The sequence below is a fragment of the Rattus norvegicus genome, chromosome 19, assembly GCF_021556685.1.
Source record: "Rattus norvegicus strain SHRSP/BbbUtx chromosome 19, alternate assembly SHRSP_T2T, whole genome shotgun sequence".
NCBI lineage: Eukaryota > Metazoa > Chordata > Mammalia > Rodentia > Muridae > Rattus > Rattus norvegicus.
Window position 1 is genome coordinate 16189697 of NC_141552.1, and position 24348 is coordinate 16214044.

The window sequence follows — 24348 nt, forward strand, 5'->3', positions numbered from 1 at the left end:
GTGCCCTATTTGACTGGATTGTGCTGAGGACCAACCACGCCCTCCTCAATAAGAAGGACATGGGAGAGGCTGTTTCTGTGAGGTCCCGGGCCCTGAGACGGCAAAGAATAAACCCTGTCCTTGGGAAAAGCCATGGAGTCCAGGAACCCAGGGGATCTCTGCAAACACCAGGGCTGGCAGAGGACTTTGATCCTCTACAGCAGCTGCTCTCAATCTGTGGGTTCTGTATCAGAGCTCCTGCACACAAGACATTTACATTACAGTTCCTCACAGTAACAAAGTGACACTTATGAAGTAGCTCTCCAATAAGTTTATGTTGGGATGACAACGACATGAGGAACTGAAATAAAGAGTCACAGTGTTAGGAAGGGTAAGAACCGCCATTCTATAGGAACCCAGGCATCTGCACTCGGTGTCTGGAAGTGTGGTAGGCTAGACTTCACCCTCAGCGATGCCAGCATGTGGGCACCAAGCCCAGGTTCCACCCCAATGCTTACTGGATATGTGCAGGCCTGGTTCCATCAAGAAGTAACAAAGGAACCCTTGGCAAAAAAACACTGGGTACCAAACAGGTCAGGAAAAGACATCCCCTCTTCTGCAACTCCTCTCAGGAGGGCTAGTCTTTCCAGGAGGCCCCGGCTATATCAAAACCTTGTCTCCCAGTGCTTGCCCATTGGTGTCTTGGCCATTTTCAGATTTGAGGACTTTGAACAGAATAGCTTCCAGCAGATTTGCATCAATGAATCCAACAAGTAGTTGCAGTCCTACTTCACCCAGCACATCTTCAAGCTGGAGCAGGTGAGAGTGGACACCTATTCCCCAGCCCAGCCCAGCCATCACCCTGAATGTCAGCTGTGTCCCTCAGTATCAGCAGGATGGGGCCTGGGCACCGTAGGTTCCTCAGGACCTAAAGCTATGTCCTTGAACTCAGTGCCATGCTCAGCCCTTCCAGCCTCTTTCAACCCTTCTGGATGTTCAACTGCTCCTGCAGCAAGGCAGCAGTGTGCACATTCTGCCACGTCATTTGTGTGTGTCTACAAGTGGTCAGAGCCAGTCCCCTCTGGTTCTTTCTTTTGCTGTATGTGCCTTTCTGAGGAGGCAGCACCCACAGGTATGGGAGGAGCCACATGCATATTCTGCAGCCATGTCTGACTCCTCTGAGCCTCAGTCCCACTTACACACCTACCATCCAACCTCCGCACTCCATGTCACCCCTGGAGCTCTGTAGACCTTCCTGCTTTCTGTCTTTATATAACTGGTGACACTGCAGCCCTCAGTGGTGTCATACAGTGTTAGTTTGTCTTTGCACTGCCTGGAGGTCTGACTTAGGAGAATGGCTACCATTCTCATTCCTGTTCAAGGGTCAGAATCTGAATCCTATGTAAGGCTGAATAATATTCCAGCACATGGCTGGGCCATGTTGAATTTACACAGTCACCTATGGATCTTATATTTTGGCTTGTAAACACACACATATAAGACTCAAGTGACACCCAAGTGGAGAATTGCTGGAGTCCTCCATGGCCTTCTGAACCGTCTGAGAGACCATCCTGTCCACAGTGTATAGGGCACCATCTACTCATAGCTCACACAGCATAAGAAGATTAGGGAGGGTTAACCTGGCTTCTCTGTCTCCTACTTTCTGCCACACTAGCCCTAGCATCTTTCTGTATTGCAGTGAAAGTTTAGAACCCAGGAGGATGGCAGCTTCCTCGCTCAAATATAGCAAGTTCCTCCTTGCCTGCTTTGAGACTGAGTCTCATGCAGCCCAGGCTGGCTTTGATCTCACCATTAGTTAAGATGGCCATGAACTCCTGGTTCTCATGCCTCAGACGTCTCTGAGTGCTGGGTGACAGGTATGCACCACTCTTAAGTCCTGCCACTGGGACAAGAGTGAGCAGAGCCAGCTCTGAAGCACACACTTTGCTGGTGTCAGTGATGACTGACTTATGATCCTGTCTTCCTTGCACATGGCCCTTCTCCTTGGTGCATGCCATCCTTCCTCCCTGTGACTCATGGGGACACCAAGCCTGAGGATGTCAGCAAGAAGTTTACTTACTTCACTGGGTTGGAGGCTGTTAGGTTCCTGCGTCAGTAGGTGAGATTCAAGCTAGAAGGTTTGTGGCATGAGAAACTGGAACAGAACTGGCATGGCAGGAACAATCGTCACCTGGCTCTGAGAAGACCAGGTGGGCAGAAACTCATCGTTGGGCAGGTAGTGAGCTCAAGACCAGGCTGGGCATTGCTCAGCACATGTGAACAGGTGTGCTTACATGGACATGTGTTTCCCCCACATGGTCACCACTTATCCAGGCACAGTGAATACTCCAAGGAGCTTTTTATGTTTTATGTTTATGTTATGGTGTTTGTGTGTCCATACATACACATACACACATACATTCGTACATATACACGAATACACATACATGAAAACACATGCATATACATGACTATACACATTCATGCTCACACACACATATATACACACCTACATGCATACACACATACACACACATACACACATACACACATACATGCATACACACATACACATATACATACACACATATACACACATACAATACATATACACACATACAAATACACCTATACATACATATAGACAGACATATACACACATATACATATACACGTATACACATACATGGATACACACATTCATATCCACACGTACAAACAGACATATACATATATACTCACATACATGTAAGACATGAGTGGAAGCCAGAGGACAGCTTGGCCCTTGGTTCTCTCCCTTTTACCACGTGGGTCCTGGGGATTGAGTCAAGCTCATCAGACTTGACAGCAAGCCCCTTTAACTGTAGAGCCCTCTTGTTGGCTGCCAGTCACCTCTTTCCACAAATTCTATCCATGGTGGAATGTTTACAGTTGTTATTCTCATGATTCCTTCAGCAATAGCGCAGACATCATTTACACTGCATTAGGATTTATAATTCATGTAGATGTCAGGAGAGCTGGAGGCGTGGATCAAGAAGAGAGCCCACTTTCAATGTCATTATGTGGTATTGCCTTAGGCCCTTTTATACACTCCCCTGGCTTTGTCTGAGTATATGTTTGAGGTCTCTCTATGACTGTGCAAAGAAGTAAGAGCTAGGGCTGGGCCACAAAATAGGAAAGTACTTGTTCATCCAAAAACAAAAACAAAAAACAAACAAACAAACAAAAATAGCTCTAGGGTTAAATATTGGTGCTAGTGCTGAACTACACAGCCAGAAGGTATTTTTCTAAGTAAATAACACAATATTGTGGATGACAATATGATCAAATATCCTACAACATAAGTTTGCAATGTTACCTACATTTTATAAATCAAGTCTGACCACCGTTTTGGTTGTTTCCAATCATGTCTGAGTGCATCATCACGGGAATCCCAAGGAAAATCAGAAATGGGTTCTTGAAGCTGTTGCATAGGGCCAGTATAGACCTAAATACCACAGAGGAAACCTTGATTCTTATCACAAGGGACCATTCACCATCCCTCTTGTCACATAACTTATGACAAGACGTCACCTTTCCTAAACTTAGCCTTTTTCCCAAGTGCTGCAGAAGGGAAGACCTGGTGTCAAGGGGTCTGGATTCAAACCACAGGACACTGAATTCATTTAAATAGGTGTAGTTTATTAATGCACACACCAATACAGTTCAACCAGAGCAACAGCTCACAACTGTGTACTGGACATTGTTAGGCCCCGCTCATTGCAAAATCCACATGGGCTCATGCACAAGTGCTGGAAATGCTTCGGTCTATGGGCCCTGACTCAGGCCATTTTACACATAATTGTTCCTATTTTCCTTGAATCTATTGGGTCCTATGTGAAGAATACACTTGGGGAACTTGTTAAGATTAACAAACCTCATAACATACAGAACATAACAGGGTATGTGACCAGCACCACACAGTTCAATGTCAGAGTTTTTTGTTCTTTGTTAGTGTTTTTCTTGGCATCCATGATGTGGAGGCGTATTACAGAACAATAGGAAAGAGCTGGCTGCTGTGTAACAAATTCGCTGCTATTAAGGTAGGTATGGGGGCAAGACCTCAGCAGTAGCCCTTAAGATGGGAAGGAGATGATGTGTTTGATAACTGAAAGGAGCTGCCTCAGCTGTGTTTCTCTGCCTGCTCAGTGCCCATTCAACATCACTCTGTCCCTTCAGAGGAACTCAAGGTCTGCCCCCTGCTGCCTGTGAGCCAGGACTAGGCACAGAAAGGCAAGGCCACAGCACTGGTTTCCAATCCCTCAGTAATGCTGGATTTCCAATAATGTACTTGTATACACAAATACAGTGTGGTAAGTTGCAATAGATACTAATCATTTCTCACATAGGGCAGCAGTTGATTGACTACAACTAATTCTATTAAAAAAAAGAAACCTGGCTCTTGTAGAAATATACAAAGAAATATCTAGGATGGTGGGGGATGAATTCTGCCATGGACTGAACTCGTGGAAATGGGGTTGGGAGAAAGATGCATGGTTAAATAGCCCACCAGGTTCACATTGTGTCAACTTGATTTAATCTAAGGACAAAGAAGTGGAGTATCTCTGATGGCTTTCTTCTAGTCCCTTTAAAGCATCACTGGGGTTTGAACTCAGAACTTCACACTTCTTGATGGGGCAACTACACTCAAGGAAGCTTAAGACTTTCATAGGCACAGTATTATGCTATATATACAGAGTAGATAATACTAAGATGTTCAGATGGTGATGTCCATTTGTATGCACTCTTAATGTGGACCTAAAAAAAGAGAGATCAAGGTCCTTAAAATAGAAAGATCAGTTCCCGTTGTTTTCTACCATTCCAAACAGAACGACTGGTAGGGAGAGAATGGTAAATAATCAAGAATTCAGAGATGATGCTTTGAATGAAGTGTGGATTTCTGGGCTGGTTTAAAACAGGGTCTCAAGTATCACATGTTGCCCTCTACCTGGCTGGTCAGGATCACTTTGAGCTCAGATAAACCTCCTTTCACTTTGTAATAAATAGGCTTATAAGAGTGGCCTCGAAGGACTGTGCAGACAGCATTAGCCTTTCACAGTTGAGGTGTGTAACCCACAACTATAGTTTTAGCCATGTTTTTCCATGTCTACCAGCTATTTCAGATTGTTGCTCTTATATGCCTGACAATCAAGGATGCAGAAAAATAACCTGGAACAGAGTAAGGACATGGTGATCACATCTTTGCCTCTTCCGTACGTTCTGGATGAGGTTTGTTAAAATTCCAATATTGCAAAAAGCTTTATATAGGGCCCATCACATTAAGGGTCACTATGCACTGTTCTATCTAAAATGGCCTAATCAGAACTGACTCCCATATAACACTTCCTGCAATCCTCATATGAGAAGCTTGAGCTTTTAGTTTTGACTTTTTCTTTTCTCATTCTTTCTTATTTTTTGCTATATAAGTTGAGACAAAGATAGTTAAGGCCATGAATTTGCCCCCAAAATTTGAACTACGGATGTGATCAATCAGTGTTAGTGGGTGCATTCTATAAAGTATTCATTTTTTACTATAATAGATGCTTTTGTGTTTGGTGGGGTGGCCATTTCCCAGTGTACAGGTGCTGGGACCTTGCTCTATCCACTTAATGATGTTTATAGCCTCATTTTAGACGTTTCTTTGCCACCCTCTATATCTCTTGTGTATTTTATTTTTCCGATAAAAGCTCATGGTATATCTTACTCAGGCCTGTGAGCAGTGCTCCTTTGGCGACATTGGTGCAAAGAGCAGAACCCCACAAGCAGCATGAGGTTCCCTTCACTGGAGTCTCCAATATTGCATTTTCCTCTGCCAACTGGTCTCCACACTTTTCCTAGCACCATAAAGACTTCAACTCTTTCTCCTAAGGAATTATCTGGCAATTGTCGATTGTTAAGCACATGATTTCATGAGTGTTCCCCTAATACACACGCATGTTGTAACCTACCATGCAGACTATTTCTTGATGTGATATAAAGCACCTGTACAGAATGAGACAGGAGAACTTTTGACTGCATATTCAAGCTGGTGTGAAATCTCAGGAATTTTTAATGGCTTACACTGGTGAATGAGGACAATTTGAGTTAGGATGAGACATTTTTGGGGCAAGATATGGAAGGAAACATTCATTTAGATGCAGAGGAATTACTAAGGTTTTTTATAATCAAGCCTTGAGGAAAATTTGGCTTTGGAAGCAGGAGATGCTCAGTGGCTCTGCCCCGGGAAAGTCTCCTGGAAAGGGCACCTCAGCTTATGCTCAGTACAGGGAGAACATTAGCAGGGAGGCAAAGTCAGCTCCCCATGACATCAGCTGTCCCTTCTTGGACATTCTATTATCTCCTAGAGAGTTCTGGCATTCTCTGTGATGTCACCAGTGTTGTAGTGACAACCAGTGCCCTAGTTTCTCTCAGTCTGAGTCTGGCAGTTACAAGCTAAGACATGTTTTCCCATCTTCGCAAGCGTTTTGGGAGGGGGAACGTCGATTCTGGAGAGACTAGAGTGAAGGAGTCTGGCCTTTCGTCTCAAAGTAATGATGGGCAAAGACAGCACTTCTGGGGAATGTGGAGTAAGTTCTGGGCAGTGTATTTTGAGCTTCCTGCCAGGGTGGCTGCAGGCTTAAGCTGACCTTTCTAGCAATGGGCCACAGCAACTGGAGCATCTGAAAAGGAATTGAATTTCCATGAATATCACAATTCCTTAAAGTCAAGGATTTCAGAACTTTAGTTTCCCCATCCCCACTGGGAGGATATGGTAAGGCCAATGCTATTATACTGTGAACTTCTGGTCTTTACTTTTCAGTTCATTTATTCTGTTACATTGATATAATAACACCATCAGTAGTCATGGAGGGTCCACCTTTTCTGAGTTTAGACAGGGCAGCAATGTATTTCACTATCATTGCTTCTTTAAATACAGTGGGTATCTGACAGTAGTAACAGGGAGAGATTGTGCTCCAGGCAATAACCTTATGTTCTTAGACATTCTCTGATTTCTTCTAACTGGCAGGGTCATCGTTTGCTTTATATATTAGAGGTTGTATGTTACAAAATTTTTTCTACAATACCAAAACTATTTTGAATGTGTAGACCAAGATTCAGCCTGTAACGTATTCGCAATTCTGGGGCATTTGGTATTTCACATAGGGACACTGATAAGTCTGTTGAACATATCCTCCCTGGAAATGCGTTTTAAATCCAAAGTTGTTGGCTTAGAGTATCAGGGTAGGACATCTGAGTGTCTCCAATCACTCAAGTTTTGTGGATGGTGAATTTATCATCTGAGTTCTGAAGCCACAGGGGTGAGGGTCCTGAAACCAAGCTGTACCCTGTTCAGCTGATAATAATCCTGGAGAAGCCATCTCCTTGGTACATGTAAGCACGTGATGTCCGGCATAGGGAACACCTGGCTGCTTACGTCTCTTGGTCTCTATAGAGTAGTGGGAGAACTGAGATCCCCTGAGGAGGTCTCTTAAGCATAGACCAATCGCCTAGCAGTGACACTGGGTTCCAGGCTTATTTTCCTGTTTAGGCCTCACTGAGGTCTATGAACACTCTATGCATTCTCCCCATGCAGGTTCACTTGTGTTCTTCTACCTACAGACATTGGGAGAGAAACATCATCTCCTGGCCCTGAACTAAGCAAGAATCAGGCCATGAAGGAAAAGGAGAGGCTGATTAAAGAGCTGCAGCTCATTACCGAGGAGAGAAATGACCTGAGAGATCGCCTGAGGTTTCTGACAGAGAGATGCATGAAGAACAGGTATGAATTGCACCAAATGCTCTTGTTTCATTCCTGGGTCTGCAAGGTCACCTTCTTATCCTATTAAGGTTTTGGGTTCTAGAAAGCTGTGCCTCCCTAACCACCCTGTGCTAAACCTCACCTCCCGTATAGTGGAGATTCAGAACCTGACCCTTCCTGAGGAGTGAGATTGAAAATGGACTCATCTGCTTCCATTTATTGAAAAGCAGAACTTGTGGTCTGAATGAAGAATTCAGGGATAAAGTCAGGGAGAGTGAGTGCCCAGTGTGCATTTGCAAAGCCCTTGAAAGCTGGTGGCTTTGCAAGATTGTAATTGCAGTGAGTTTATGGTGAGTCTCTGTACTTGCTAGGCAGGGGACTGAGTGCTGGAAGATCCAGGCAGCAGCCTGGGGTAATATAGGACCCACCCTGAGTTCATATATTCCTAAATGCCGATATTCATTGTATTCTATCATTTCAGGCCAGGCCACACTTCAGGCCAAATCCATATTATTAAGACCTGGAGAGAATGGAGGATGCGGTCATGTCAATTCTGCACAACTTAGAGATGGAGAACACTGAGGTCCATGAGAACAACCATAAGCTGAAGAAGGAGATTACCTTCTCTAGGTAAGTCCTGGTCAGAAAGGCTATCACTTGTGGAATGGCCATTTCTGACTTTCTTTGTTCTGGATTGGACGGTCTTCAGCTCTGGTTCTATCTCTTGTGCTATTTACCCATCAGTGTTCCAGGGTCATTAGGACTCAGTTTTCAGTTCCATAAAAGACTGTTCCTCATCCCAGGATTGTCTAGGCATCTTCAAAAGGCTCTAGAGAGAACAGTACTGATTGAAGTCAGCAGAAGTTTATTAGGCTGACCTGGACCTATGGTGTCACACCAGGTTTTACAAAACTCAGTGCGTGGACCACATGGTTAGCATGACCTTCCCTTGGTTCTACTGACCTCTTTTGAGGGTGTTGGCCCAGTACTAATTGATGTTGCCCCCATGCATTGGGCTTTCATGGATAGTTGTATATCCATGTTCTTTCTCAGAGGTGTGGACACTAATTGGTTTCAGGCCAAGCAAACAATTTATTCTTCCCCGAATTAACTCTTTATGGTTTGTGCAGCAGCCTTATATGTATCAAGATGCATTTTATTAAGTCTTCATGGGTATCTGGGACCTGGTAGAGTTAGTGGGACTTGGGAGTAGGAATGGGAGAAAGGGCCAGCATGATCTTACTATGCAGACTGTATTTCCAGAAACCTGCTCAGCCAGCTCCTGATGGAGAACACATGTAGGAAGAAGTTGGTCCCCCTGAAGCAGGAGAGCAAGGAGGTACATCTTGATTGTGCACTGAACCAGAAATATTTGGTTGACTTCAACAAGAAAGATAAAGACCATCAACGGCCAGAACCAGCATTATCAGCTAGGGACGTGTTAGCTTAACAATATCTGATAAAATTTGCCAATTTGATACATCTTTGCTTCTCTTACCACCTTTCTAATTTACACTCACAACCAGCCAACCACCTCATGTAATGGAATTGTTCATTGCTCTGCCTATGCACAAGTATTCTGGGAAGTTAACCACTTTTCAGAAACTGAATTATTGTGCAAGCATATTTTGCTGCTCTTTTTGAAGCTGCAGTCTAGAAATGGTGACAGATGAATAACATATCATATTATTGCATATCCATGTGATACATTGGATCCTATGTAGAGTTTTGAACAATTTCTTGGTGGTTTGACAAATGACACTCTGTGGTCATGTGATCTCTTGTGTAGGAAGCACCTTTGGGATAAGAACCAAGTGCAAATGTCAAATTATTACTTGTCATTGGCTTTAACCTTGGTGACATATGGACATCTCCTTTCTTCCTGCAACCCGATGAGGTCTCTTGCCATTGCCCTGTTCTTGGTTTGCACTGGTATAAGTCTGGGTCCCATATTGGCAGCCCACATTACTGTGAGGCTCTCTGGAGATTTTGCCCTGCCCACAGAGTTAGCAACAATGATATCACTTAAAATGTCCATGTCGACTGTCCAATAGAACTGAGGTGGTAGAAGGCAGCTTTCCGACAGCTGCCTTGCATTTCCCCACCAAATCAGTGTCTGAAAAACTGCCTTCCTCTCCCAGGTCTCAGAAAGTGCAAGAGAGCTGGAATTGGACACACCCCGGTAAGAGAGCTTCCTGAAGAATGAGGTGCTTTCTCAGGAGTCCCTGATGACCAACATCCTGAATGGTAACAACATTTTTTGGATGAGTATTCATCCTCTGAGTTAATTTGTCATTTCTTAGAGACCCTAAATTTATATACCACTAAGCCAGCCTGACTGATTGAGGTCTTACTTTCTTCTCAGAAAACAGCACTTGAGAGACAACTTGGGGGACCGCCTTTCATTATGTGTGCTAGAGGAGAAACAGCAATACGTCTGTGCTACTAAATGTTCGTTAAGAATATGCTTTTAGAAATATTTTTGTTATGATTTTAATTGAAGTTTTCTTTTTGTTGTTTCATATTTATATGTTCTTGTTACTATTTTTACTTTCAAATATTTTTAAATATTTTTATTCATTTTAATCCTGTTTTGTTGTAAAAATGTATTTGTAATGAATAAAAATTGAATTCTATCTCTTGACTCTTAAGACCATCATTCTTACTCAAGGGTTCTGTCCCCTCCTGTGGACTTAGAACTGACAGCTACAGATGGATCTCTGCATGTTCCATGGAGCCTGGGCTAATAAGTGAATTCAAAGTCACCAAGGGGTACTCAGTGTGACAGTGTCTTTTGTGTGGAGAATGTGGCTGTTCCTCGGACACACACTTTATGATGTAATCACTGACACACTTTACCCAATTGTTAGTGTCCATGTGGTTCTTCTGAGAGAGTAGCAGATGCTCTACCCTGTGAGTCATCACCACAGCTCCTGCAGGTGGCTTTTGTTATTCCACATGAGGTGGTTTATTAGGTGGACAGGATCACCTATGATTAAATAGAGAGATCTCAGGAGATGTGTGTTCACAGGGAACTTACTGAGCCATACATGCTCAATGTGTTAGCTTGCCAGGCATCCCTACAGGGCTCTGGTGTTCCCACTGCTCATTGTGGGTCAGGATCATCCTCCAGCACCACTTAGTTTTCATATTAGAGCAGCTCTTTCACCTGTTATCAATGATGACCATATGTATTATGCACATCTGATAAAATACAGAATAGAAACTAGATCCTGTAAGCCAGCTTGGCATAATGTGTTCTATTGATAGCAAGAAACGTATCTTAATCTAAGCAGTTTAGGGAGAAATACAGAATAGAAACTAGCTTCTTGTAGGCCAGATTGGCATAATCAATTTTTTGATTGTTAGCAAGAAAATTATCTTAATCAAAGCAGTTTAGGAAGGAACCTCCAGAGCATCCATAGTGAATGTAGCCTGCAGCTGTGAACACAGGTTTCTTTTGGAGAGCAGGCCTGTGCAGGCAAAGAACCTAGGTGGGACAGTTCAAGCTACCCTTTTTCCATGGCCAATCTGGGATTGTATTGAGAATGTATTTTTTCCAGGTGACTGATTTCCAATTTGTGGAATTGATCTAACTTGCTGACAGTGGAGGTGACTCAGAGAGTTAAAGTACAGAAGAACCAATCCAGTATGTCCACAAAAGTTTGCTGTCACCCCAGGGCTTTTAAAAGCTTAGCAGCTAGAGAAGCAATGTAGTATTTGGTTACTCTCATGCTTAGGTCTAGTCATTCATTATAAGCTGACCATGACACAAAAAGAGTCATCTGTGTCACAATAGAAGCTAGTTGTAACTAGAATCACCCCACACTATCACGTCACTACCGTATTTGAGGTTCTCAGTTACTATCTAAGAACCTGGATGAGGCTGGGTCTTGCTACACAAACTCATGATTTACGTCTTCATGACACTGTGTGCTTTGTCCTGTTAATGCTACCATTGGCATACAATACCTTGGATACTTTGTGCTGACATCTGTCACATGAGACAATAGTTCATGTCATCCTAACCTGAATAAACTGTCCTTAGAGTACAGTGTCTTATGAGGGGCCTTCTTTTCCTATGAGATAGCAAAACATTTCCAGTCTTCAGTCAAGTCTGACAGCCATTGTCCAGTGCCTGTCTTGAGATGTCCACATTTTCAGCTGAGAGTCTTCATCCAGGCTTCTCTGTAATTCTGTAGAAGATTAATCGGGTTCCAGCCCTAGGATTTAATTCAGTGTGACTGCAGTTGCCGAACATGCTCAAAGCCCTATGTTTCACCCTAACCCTCTGTGCTTTAGAGAAAGAAAATAAAGAACCACATTGCACTTGAAGTTTCTCCTCCAACAAAAGGAGAGCCTGCATAGGGCCTTTAAGTAACTCTAAGCCCCAGCTTCCCCAGTGCTCCCTCCATCAATTCCATTATTGGTGTGTTTTCATTACTGCTCACTTTCTTCCTTGTGTGCAAAGAATGTGCACCATGTCAATAAAGTGTGTGTGTGTGTGTGTGTGTGTGTGTGTGTGTGTGTGTAGTCCCTAGTGAAAACTGTCGAGATACATGCAGACTCATGCTACTACTGTCCCATGGTACCTTGCAGGGAACCCTGAAATGGTGGCTACTTTAATACAGTCTAAACCGGGTGTGCATGGTTTCTGTAAGGTCACCACTACAGAGAGCAGGAAAAGCTTCAGTAGTCACATGAATGTGATCAATCAGTGTTAGTCATGCCTTTCCAGCATGGTAGACTGCAGGTTGTCTGTCCCCATCACTTTGCTCTCTTGTGCCCAAACAATGCTAAGGTCAGGGCCATTGAGCCATGAGGCAGAGGCTCACCACCCTCAGTCCTGCCTAAGACCCCTAAGACTGTCTCTTTCGGGTGCGTGCGTGCTGGACACTCATGGATCCTGAGATCTCCGCAGCTGAGGTGAAACAGTACCGGAGCCATTGCAATGTGGGCACACATTTGGTTGTGGAGCTGGGCCACTCTTTGACTTTTGGTAAGTGGAGAGACAACTGTTGGCTGAGCCTTTGGTGAACCAGATGGCCCCTGGCCACGTCAGCAGTCAGCAGTATCAAAGCTGAGCAACCAGTGTTTTATGTTCCATTTTGTCATCGCTGGTCAGTGTTCTGATGCCACAGCACATGGCTGGCCTCAGTCTCCCCATGTGGCCACAATCCCTAATTGATATGGCCTCCACTTCCCAAGTGCCACTGGGATTTCTGTAGAACCCCTAAGGCAGCAGCAAGCAGGAGCCCCTGGCTATTCCCTCCCTGCTCTCTGGATCTGCAAGTCGTTCTGTGTACATATGGCTATGTCCTCATATACTCTTGATGCCATGATACCTTAATAAACACTTGAATCATGCCCTGATGGCCAGTTTTCAACTGCTACCTGACACCATCTATAATCGCCTGGGAAATGAGGGACAGTCTGGATCAGACTGGCCTTTGAGCATGACTATGCGTGACTGTCTTCGTTGCTGTGGGAGATGCCAGACAGCCTCTTTTCTGATCCTAGAGTCCCTATACCCAGCCACTTGTCCCCTCTACAGCCAGACTCTACTTCTGCTCCTAGGCACTGTCTTGGACTTTCTTCCCTCAGGTGGCTTCTCTACTTTGGCTGCTACAGAAACCTGTTTTGAGGAAAGGAACAGGGAGTTAAGAGTTCAAAGCCACCTTCCCATTGATGTTCTTTCTCAGAGGTCAGTGGGACACTTAAAGAGTTTTGTGTATACATTTTATTAAGCAAGGGACAATCATGCCTCAGACACAGTAAACTAACAGCACATCTACCGGACCTCCTTCAACACCTGGGCATCTCTTCTGGCCTGTGCTTCTGTGTGCTGAAACCTGGGGACCAACTCCCTGTGGTGTTTCCCAGGATGACTATGCACATTACTACACTGGCGTAAATCCTCAAAACTCACAAACAGCAACAGGACCGCCACAGGAACGGTTCTACATCAACAGATACCACAGACCAGCAAGCAGAAGCATGGGAGGGTGGTGCTGTTGTTCACACACTTCTCTTTCATCACTAGGGCAGGTGACCCACTGAAGAAAACAAGGAGGCAGCAGGATGGAACAAGAAAACTAAAACCCAGTCCTTGCATTAAACACCCAAGCACATTTAGACTAGAAGAGAGAAGTTTGCCAAGAATGAGGGCCACTTTGGACATCCATCATCAATAGCCCTGGATGTCTAGGCCAGCATCAGATCCAGCCGTCTCCAGGCATGTGTCAGCCAGGCCCTCAAGGGTGCTAAGAGCATTAACCATGAAAAATAGAACAAGATCTCTGCCTCTTGCCTGCCTGACAGCCAAGCAGGTGTATGCCCTGGCTATGCTCACACTGGGACCCCTGCTAGATATTAAGATATAGAGACCTGATAGTTGATTAGGACCCTGTTCGAAAAGGAAGACACCGGATATTTCCCTCTGGCATCCATATGTGCATGCATGGTTGTACAAGCTGGTAGAATCTCTCTCTCTTCCTCTCTCTCTCTCTCTCTCTCTCTCTCTCTCTCTCTCTCTCTCTCTTTCTCAAAGTTTTGAAGCACAGCAGAAGAAGCTCTGGGACTCTAAGCCTGACCAGCCTCATCTGTGAGCCACAGCTTCTGTGTGAGAGCTCCTTTGTGTGAGAGGCATAGGGTGACTGAGGAAGGTTGCTGGTGTCCATCCCTGGCCTGCATGTGCATGCATACAGAGACATGGACACATGCACATGCTGAGGACCCCTCATCCAATCCTGAAATCTGAAAACACTGAATTTCAAATCCAGGCATTCTCCTAACCTACACCTTCCCTCAGGAATTGGAGATGAGGCCTTGCAAGAATCCTCAACCAGTGAGACTGGCCCAGACCTTCTGAGATCCATTCTGCCCCAGGAGAACACAGCAGGTGGTATCAGGACAACACAGAAACTCAAAACTCCAGCCTGATGCAGGGACTGCCTGCTGGGTTAGGAGAAGACTCAGCATCAGGGTTCCTGAATGAAAACATCACGTGTGAACACATGGGGTCGCTGTGGCTATGCCTTCAAGGCATCTTCAGCAGCAGCTTAAATGGACTAGGGATGACTATGGGAATCTGCCTGCAGGGTGATGTGAGAATCCTTTTGCTAAGGCTTGGTCACTAGATGTTGCCATAGAAACCCTTGAACTCTTCTTGGAGTACAGTCCAGGCAGAGGCTGAAGACAAAACATTCTGATTATGAACTGAGTTTAACAGATAATCTGGAACCTGAAGGCCACAGGCCCAAAGGTCTGCATTGCAGGGGTGAGGCATCACTGCAGGGATGACCACACAGTGCAGGGGTGAGGTGTCACTGCAGGGATGACCACACACTGCAGGTATGAGGTGTCACTGCAGGAATGACCACACACTGCAGGGGTGAGGTGTCACTGCCGGGATGACCACACACTGCAGGGGTGAGGCGTCACTCAGGGGATGACCACAAACTTCAGGTGTGAGATGTCACTGCAGAGGTGACAACACACTGCAGGGGTGAGGTGTCACTGCAGGGATGACCACACAGTGCAGGGGTGAGGGGTCACTGCGGGCATGACCACACACTGCAGGGGTGAGGCATCACTGCAGGGATGAGCACACACTGCAGGGGTGAGGCGAAACTGTGGGGATGACCACACACTGCAGGGGTGAGGTGTCACTGCGGGGATGACCACACACTGCTGCGGTGAGGCATCACTGCAGGGATGACGACACACTGCAGGGGTGAGGCATCACTGCAGGGATGAGCACACAGTGCAGGGGTGAGGTGTCACTGCGGGGATGACCACACACTGCAGGGGTGAGGCGAAACTGCAGGGATGACCACACACTGCAGGGGTGAGGTGTCACTGCGGGGATGACCACACACTGCAGGGGTGAGGCATCACTGCAGGGATGACCACACACTGCAGGGGTGAGGCGAAACTTCGGGGATGACCACACACTGCAGGGGTGAGGTGTCACTGCGGGGATGACCACACACTGCAGGGGTGAGGCATCACTGCAGGGATGACCACACACTGCAGGGGTGAGGTGTCATTGCGGGGATGACCACACACTGCAGGGATGAGGCATCACTGCAGGGATGACCACACACTGCAGGGGTGAGGTGTCACTGCAGGGATGACCACACACTGCAGGGGTGAGGTGTCACTCCGGGATTGACCACACACTGCAGTGGTGAGGCATCACTGCAGGGATGACCACACACTGCAGGGGTGAGGCGAAACTGCAGGGATGACCACACACTGCAGGGGTGAGGCGAAACTGCAGGGATGACCACACACTGCAGGGGTGAGGTGTCACTTCGGGGATGACCACACACTGCAGGGGTGAGGCATCACTGCAGGGATGACCACACACTGCAGGGGTGAGGCATCACTGCAGGGATGACCAAACACTGCAGGGGTGAGGTGTCACTGCGGGGATGACCACACTGCAGGGGTGAGGTGTCCCTGCAGGGATGACCAGGAAGCTGACTGAGCTCCTCAGGGCTCTCCCTGTCCTGAATGTGCTTCCCTTCTAGGTGAGCACTGCAGCTTTCAGGGTGCTGGAGGCCTGTGTGGGCAGCAGTAGAAACTGCTAGCCTTGTTATTCACAGCTCAAGCTATCACACAGGATATTCCAGAAGTGAACACCACCAAAGTGGGGCCTTTCACAGCATTCTGGGTAGGATGGCACAAAGCCCCATGACAATTTCGCCTGTGATCCATACCAAATGTCTGCTGTCAATGCCTGTCTCTTAGGAGCCACCTGGATGATCCAGGGGATGGTCCTGAAGTAAAGGCTTGGTAAAATTGAGGTCCCCAAAGCCAGAGGAGCAGTGAGGAGGTGCAGGGGCCGTAGACCATGGAGACTGACATATGCTGATGCTAGACTACCCAGACTCATCCCTGTGTCCAAGTCTGGATGTCACAGAGGCACCTGGCAAAGGTCCCAACAGTGTCCTTCAGGATTCAGCTGTCTCCCTACTGGCCCTCCACCTAACCCACTTCCTGTGGTTCTGGGAGTCAAGGACTTCATCACCTTTTTCGTTTTCTTGTCGTATTGCAGGTACTGTGACTCGACCACTCTTCCTGCTGCAGGAGACACATCGTGTGTCACAGAACAGGACTGCTGCACCAGGAAGACCCAGAGCATAACCAGGACGCTACAATGAAAACATGCCTGGCCCTTCATGCTGAATGACAGGAAAAGCACCCGGCCTTCTCTTTGTTGCAGACCGGATTCCTCAGCATTCCTGTTATGAACAGGGCACTAGTACCCTTCACAGGATACTTAGTGTTTATAAGACATTTATAGAATTCATCTGGTATGTAGGCCATTGGGCTAGGAGCCAGCATCAAGGCATCAAGTAGGAGGAAATACAGAAACATTCTAGGAAGGGACAGCCAGGGGCCAGTGGGATGGCTCAGTGATTGAGGACCAGAGTTCAGATCCCAGCACCCACATGGATGTTCACAGTCATCTGCAGAATCAGATCTAGGGGGTCCCATGACCTCCCCAGCTCCCAAGCAGCTATATGTGTGCGTCTTAGACACTTCTCACTCACCGTGAAACAACCTAAGCCACAAAACATCCCACACCTTCTTGGATGGGCCCATCCCTGGGGGAGTCTTGTGTGTTCTGGGCTTCAACTCTAGGAAAGCTTGGCCTTGTTTTATAGGATGTCTTATTACTTGTATCAGCAGAGAGAGAAAAAAAAAATCCAGTCCTGGAACCCTAGAGGACACTGCCAGGATGTCACTGCTGTGCTGGCATAGGCTTAGAGATATCTCCATGATCCATCCAAGTCACCTAGATCTCAGGGAATGATGGAAAAGTCCATGTGAGTTTGCCCAGAGCTTGCAACCATGAGAAAGCTTGGAAAACACAGGGCACATGTGGTGTTTGATCCTGGGTCAGTTCAACCCTCTTGAGCCTGCAGCTAAGAAAAACAGATACACTGGCCTGAGTGCACAGGCCAGATCTCAGAACCTGTTTGCCAGCCATGGAACACACTGGATTCCTCCTCTTAGCTGGACCTTGATCTGCTAGACCTCATCCATCCAAGCTTCTCAAGAAATGAAGCTACCAGGTTAATACAACAACTAACTGAAGGCAACAAGAGCCTTCAGCCGCCCTGTGGCAGTAAGGTCAGTCCATAGGTCTCCTGTCCCTGCACCCTCAGTACCTGTGAGAGCCATGGCCACCTATTCCCTTCCGAGGTGAGAACAATTATACCCACAAACTTGCTTTCAACAAATCCTGCCTTGGCCACTGGTGGGACCCTCATGAGATGCAGCAATCTGATGCAGGCCTCCTCAGACACTTTGGCTTCCTTTCTGGCTGCTGGAGCTTGGGCCCTCTGGCCTGGCCTAATGTAGGATCAGCAAGATCCAACTCTGTCGGGCCTCAGCCATCCCACATTGGGGGCCCTGCTTCACTCCTAGGTGCATTCTTTTCCCACATCTCTCCAGTCTCTCCCTCATCCCTAATTCCCCTCGCCTCTCAGGCCCAGACCTTCAGTCTCTGATGGAGACTGTCCTGGAGGGACAGGAGCCCCTCTCCTGAGATACTCTCCCACCCCATGCTGCTGGGCTCTGACAACTCTGCCCTTGGGCTGACTCATCTCTACAGGCACAGCCTGCTGCTCCCCTGCCCCTGCAACCCACTTCCTACCTCTGCTTCACACAAACACTCTAAGATCTCTACACTGGATTCCTGTTCTATTTTGCTCCCTCTCTGTCCTCCAGAAGTTCTGCTGCTCTCTCTCACCACAGCAGGACCCACCAAGACACTGCTCCTGACCCCAGCAGCCACCAGCAGCCCAGGTCATGGGGTTACTAACAGCTTTGGCCCAGGACTCAGGGCTCCTTCCTTCTTCAGTATCGAGTCCAGGCTGAGACAATCTGGCCTGCTGCTGGGTCCTTGAAACCCTCAGTCTCACAGCCTCTGGGCACTCTGAGCCCTAGTCCTTATGGCTAACAACTAGCTGCCCAGTCAAGCAACATGGGCCTCACTGGCTTCCTGGTGTGCCATGATGCTTTCCCTGCATGGCCGGGGATGACTGCATGCTAGGATTATGTCTGGAACTAGACCTGCAGGTAACACCTGATGGGTTGGCCAGGCTGTCCTCCTACTCCTGTTCTCAGGAGATTCTCCTGACTAAGCCTCCCAAGTGCTGGGATGAGAAGTATGTGCCACCATGCCAGCTAGGAGTCTTCAGGTGTGAGGAAAGACTGGGATCTGTGGTCCTGGTTACTTCCAACAGTGGGGACACCAGTGTTCTGAGCATTCTGTAATCTAGGACTTATATTCCATGTACTTCACACGAACACTGTGAGACTTCTGCACTGGTTACCTGTTCTCTTTGAAACCTGTCTTCAGGTATCTGACAGTGGGAGTCTCCATGAAGTTTTTGTCACCCTGAGGATGTGGCTATATTAATAAGCTCAGGCAGCATGCAAACACAGCAGAGGTTACAAACAAGACTACCAGGCTGGGGCCACTAATTGATAGAGTGCTCCTTTGGCATGGTGAGGGCCCAAGTTCTCTTGCAACCAACATCTGCTGGGGATGTAGCTCAGTGATTAGGCACTTGCCTAGCGTATGTGAGGTCCTGGGCTCCATCCCTAGGACTAAACCCTCATCCCCTACCCTGAACTCACCAGGTCCAGGCATCACTGTCAATCCTGAGGGCTTGAGTTTGATCCTTAGGCCCTCTCTGATACAAAAAGAGAAAAAAACTCCCCTGATTTGTGTTTGACCCCCACATGTGTCATGCCCGCCCCATTTCGAGTGTACAATTAAAGAAAGCATGAATAAGTGGTTGAGAGGCACTCACTGCCCTTGCAGGAGACCCCAGTTTGCTTCTCAGCACAAACTGCATGTGACTCAGCAGGTCTCAGGGTGGAACTGGATATGTGACCCTGTGCTATAGCACTGTCTTGAGTGGGGACTGCAGCTTCTGAAGAGGAATGCAGGCCTGGCCTCCAGAACTCCACCTTCAAGTCCTGTCTTGAGAGCCTGATGCCCTGGCAAAAGAGACTCCTTCTCTCCAGAGGAGCACTGCACTCAAATGACACCTGAGTGATGAAAACTATCAGTCCCCAAAGGCATGCCATTGAGCAGAGATAGCCTCAGTCATGCACCTCTGCCCATCCCCAGTTCCTCGTGTCAATAACTCAACCTTTCATGAAGTAGATGGCAATGTTTGAGGTAGGATGATCAGTAGTTTACTGGCCAGTCTGGGCTCTATGAGATGCTCTCCCTGAAATCAGAGCCAGCAGGAAATTCAGCTTGAAAGCTCTTTGTAGCCGAGCTCAAGGACCTGGTTCAGAGCCTGGGACCCCACACGGTAGGATAAAGTGACTCCCATGCTTTTTCCTCTACTTCAACACTCATGCTTTGGAATGCACACCCCTACAAGGAGATCAATATACATGGGATAAAAAATTAAACAGAAACATTAATGAAGACAATGCAGACACTTTTTAAAGGATCCCGGGAGCCCTCACTTTGTACTGTCCTATCCTTTGCCTTGGGTACAGCACCTGCACCAGAGACTGGAGACTTCCTGCAAAAGAGAAAGGAGAGATGCACTCTTCATTCAGCTGGAGAGCTGTGCAAAGACCACAGCCACCCGCCTTTTCCTGACAGTGGGAGCTGGGCCCAAGTGTGGGCTGCTCCTACTAGAGGCACCAAAAGAAGAGGACCACCTTCCTCAAACCTTCCTGGAAGTCAGAGCACGGGCTATGGACGTCCCTCAATCCTCAGATGACACAATTTCAGCGATGGCTCAGAGCCTCTTAGGACAGAGAGGGACCAGAGCTTCCTCCCAAAGCAAGATCCCTGTCTTATCTGACAGGTATGAGGGCTTAGGGATGGGACAGAGGATTTGACAAGGTTACATGTAGCACAGGGCTAGGTTAATAAGGAATCAAAGAGGAAAGAAACCTGAAACATTGCTCATCTGTTCTTTTTGCTCTATTCATAGGGATGAGGTGGCAGTGTGGGGTAGAGGACTATGTCACAGCACAGCCTTCTCTGCAAATGGTTAGCTTTCTAGGCTGCCTGGTCACTGTGACCAGCATCTTTTCAACTGTGCCACTCTACTACCAAGGCTAACACAATTGGGGCACCATGCAGTAATAGGACTGTACTGACTTAGCGACATTTGGAATCTCACAATGATCATGTGTCACAGAAGAGTTTTTTTTTTTTTAAAGAAAAGGATTTAAAAAAAAACTTTATTTTGTCCATATGAGTGAGTACACTGTCCCTGTTTTCAGACACAACAGTAGAGGGTAGTAGATGAGATTAGAAATGGTTATGAGACACAATGTGTGGTTGCTGGGGATTGAACTCAGATCCTCTGGAAGAGCAGTCAGTGGTCTTAACCACTGAGCCATCTGTCCAGCCCCAGTATATTGTATTTTCAATATTGTTTGTTTTTATTTCCTTTTTCACCTATGTCTGTATGGCTTTTCTGTGAGTACAGGTACTCATGTGCTTGTGTAAAGGTCAGGAACAACCTGAGCACAGGTCCTCACCTTCTACCTCTCGTCCATGGCTGTGTACGCTAGGCTAGCCCTTCCCCCTAATCCTAGAGACTGTCCACTTTAGGCTCCTGTCTCCCTGTGGGAAGTGCTGGATGACAGACACTACTGCATCCAGGTTCATGTGGCTTCTAGGGACCTAAACTGTTGTTGGGCTTGTTCAGATGAAAATAAACACCATTTCACAGCCCTGGCTGGGCCAGGCAGCGCACGGGTCTTTGCTGCTCTTGCAGAAGACTTGACTTCAGTCTCCAGCACCAGGGTCAGGTGGCTCACAACCACCTGAGGCTCCAGGTCCAGGGACTTTCAACCTCTTCTGGATAAACCTACATGGCAAAAGCAGGGCTGGGAGCTGGAGGCTTCTGGTGTTGGCTTCTACCTGCAGTAGGGGGCAAATCATGGGCATGTGAGGTAACATGGAACCCTGTAATTCTACAAAGTGCAGAAGCTCCTGATGTCCCTCATGGTGCCCCAGAGCCTGCTCACCACATATGGAGGCTTCAGTAACATGGCCTTGTCCTGACCTGTGTGCACTCTGCATCCTCACTCTCTACCCCCTGCTTTTCTGGGTTGGAAGTCTCAGGTGTAGGAGGCGCCTACCATAGGCCTCTTCTCTCAGCATTTCAGCATTTTACATTTTATGTAGTTTGTGGTGTTCCTGTGCCATGATATGCACATGGAGAGCAGAGGACACAATGTGGACTCAGTTCTCTGCTTTCATCCATGATCAAACTGAGGCCATGAGGCTGGGTGGCAGAGCCTTTACCTGCTGAGCTGTACCCACTTGACCTTCACCAAGCATCCTTTGCGGTACACAGATATATCAGCCTGTGACCCTCATCCTCCAGACTCTTATGAAGCAAACCCCATAGGTGTGGAGCTCTCATGTTAGCCAGGGCTAAAGGGGAAGGCAGCAAGCCCTTCAGGAACTCTAGAAAAATGTCTATACTGGGACTAAACTCCTGCTGCCATGTAGGGCTACATTTTTCCTTTAAAACAGAAGGATGTGTGGTGGTGGTGGCACAGGCCTTTGATCCTAACACTTGGGAGGCAGAGGCAGACAGATCTCTGTGAATTCTAGGCCAGCTCCCTCTACAGAGCTAGTTCCAGGTCAGCTACACAAAATAAACCCTGTCTCCAAGAGTAAAACAAAGAAAGAGAAAGAAAGAACAAAAGAAAGAAAGAAAGAAAGAAAGAAAGAAAGAAAGGATTTATATTTTTTATACAATGAGATGCCTGCCTGTCTATGCCTGAACCATCATGTTAACTATAACTCTTGTCACATCTGCATTAATTCAAATACTGAAGGCCAAATGGTTAAATCTTAATGACAATACAAGGGGGGGGGGGTGCTGAAGAGATGGTTGGTTTAGTGGCTAAGAGCAGAAGACCAGGGTTCAGTTCCCAGTACCCACATGGTGGCTCCTATTAGCCTGTAATTGCAGTTCAATGGAATCGTTCTGGACTTCATGGGCACCAGACATACCACATGGTGCACAAGCATTTATTAGGTGAAACACTCAGGCCCATAAAAATAAGTAAATAAAATATATGGTTAACAGACACTGTGATTCAGGAAGTTCTTAGTGACTTTGGTTATCATTTCTCTCTCTTGGAGACCTGTCTTCCTCATGCTCAGCCTCCCTGGCTTCTAGGACATTTCCTAGCTCTGTGGAGCATGAAGTACTCAACACCATAAGCCAAGCATTCCAAAGCCATCTGCACCTTCACTGCTACACCTTCTCCATGGCTGTGTCTAAAGGGAGAGACTTGGAATCCCACAGATGCAAGGCCAAACCTGTTGGGCTATGTGAGCCCAGCCACCCAATAGTCAGATCTACTCCTGTCCTTGGCTATGGCATGAGGCTCCTAAGACAAACTAATCTGAAGGATCTCAACAGCTATGCTGTTAGACCTCTCATTGCTCTGCCCGACCTACAAGCTCCTTTACTGGCTCAAATTCACACCCGAACTCCTCTCCTGCCTCAGCCACCATCAGCTCTTCTACTCCTCTCCACCTGTGCTCTGAATAATCCACACTAAGGTGGACGTTAACCTCTCCATGGACCTCCAGACGTATGCTTGTGATTACTCTTCATTGGCTGTTTTGTATGGGTAGGCGGGTTCTACTAGTCTCATGCAGAACACTGCTCACACATTTTGGATCTTACAACACCCTCTTGATTGAGAATCCTGACTAATGACTGACTGAGCCTTCCATGCCTGAAGTCACCCTCTGTCTCCCAGTCCAAGATGAGAATCCCCACCCTAACCCATGGTGTCCAGTTTCATCTCAGAAGCTAGGCTCTGCACTACCCAATATCATTTGGATCTCGGCCTATAATTCTCTGTTAAATCATTCCTCTCTTCTTTAAAACAAATTCATTTTGTTGTTTATTTTTTGAGACAGGGTTTCTGTTTGGCCCTGGCTATTCTGACAGGCTCTCTGTAGATCAGACTTGTCAGGAAACCAGATATCTGCCTGCCTCGGCCTCTTAAGCACTGGGATTACTGGATTGTGCCAGCATGTTTAATTAAAAATTAATTAGTGGCAGTACATGTTGGCACATGCCTTTAATTCCATCACTTGGGAGGTAGAGGCATTGTGAGTTCCAGGACAGCCAGGGCTATAAATTAACACCTTGTCTCAAAGAAAACAAGCAAAAAATGAAACAAAAATGTTGCAATATGGTCTTAGGTATGTAACTGAGTCTGTTCTTGAACTCTGAATCCTCCCACTTTCACTCAGGTGCTAACCAGCAGGCTTCTGTCTTGACTTTCACTGAGCACTCAGGGCTGCCAGGACTGTTACCTCTCCCAGTGTAACTCCTGACTCTCTCATCAGCATCATCACAAAACTCCTGCTAAGAATTAAGGAAACCTGAATTCTAAGGAACAGTCGGAGCTCCAGTATTTCCAAAGCTCACTCTAATACAGATGGATCCTATGCTGCAGTAAAATGGTCACAGCTGGAGGTCTTAATTCCAGGACTTGGGACAGAGGGGGTGGAGGATCTTGAATTCAAGGTTATTTTTATGTTA

The 24348-nt window shown here is 46.8% G+C and overlaps 1 protein-coding gene across 2 annotated transcripts in view; it reads left to right on the forward strand.

The window, feature by feature from the left end:
- The first annotated feature begins 6427 nt into the window (after positions 1 to 6427).
- Positions 6428 to 24348, forward strand: part of LOC147998880 (disks large homolog 5-like) — a 115540-nt gene continuing 97619 nt past the window's right edge. Inside the window, exons 1-3 of one of the 2 annotated variants that reach the window (XM_087595801.1) lie at positions 6428 to 6584; positions 7618 to 7777; positions 8238 to 10385. In XM_087595801.1, coding sequence (XP_087451927.1) covers positions 6458 to 6584; positions 7618 to 7777; positions 8238 to 8322 — 372 coding nt within the window. In that variant the 5' untranslated portion in view covers positions 6428 to 6457 and the 3' untranslated portion in view covers positions 8323 to 10385. Of the gene's footprint in view, positions 6585 to 7617; positions 7778 to 8237; positions 10386 to 24348 lie in introns of those variants that run through there. The other variant, XM_087595799.1, reaches the window with a different exon arrangement.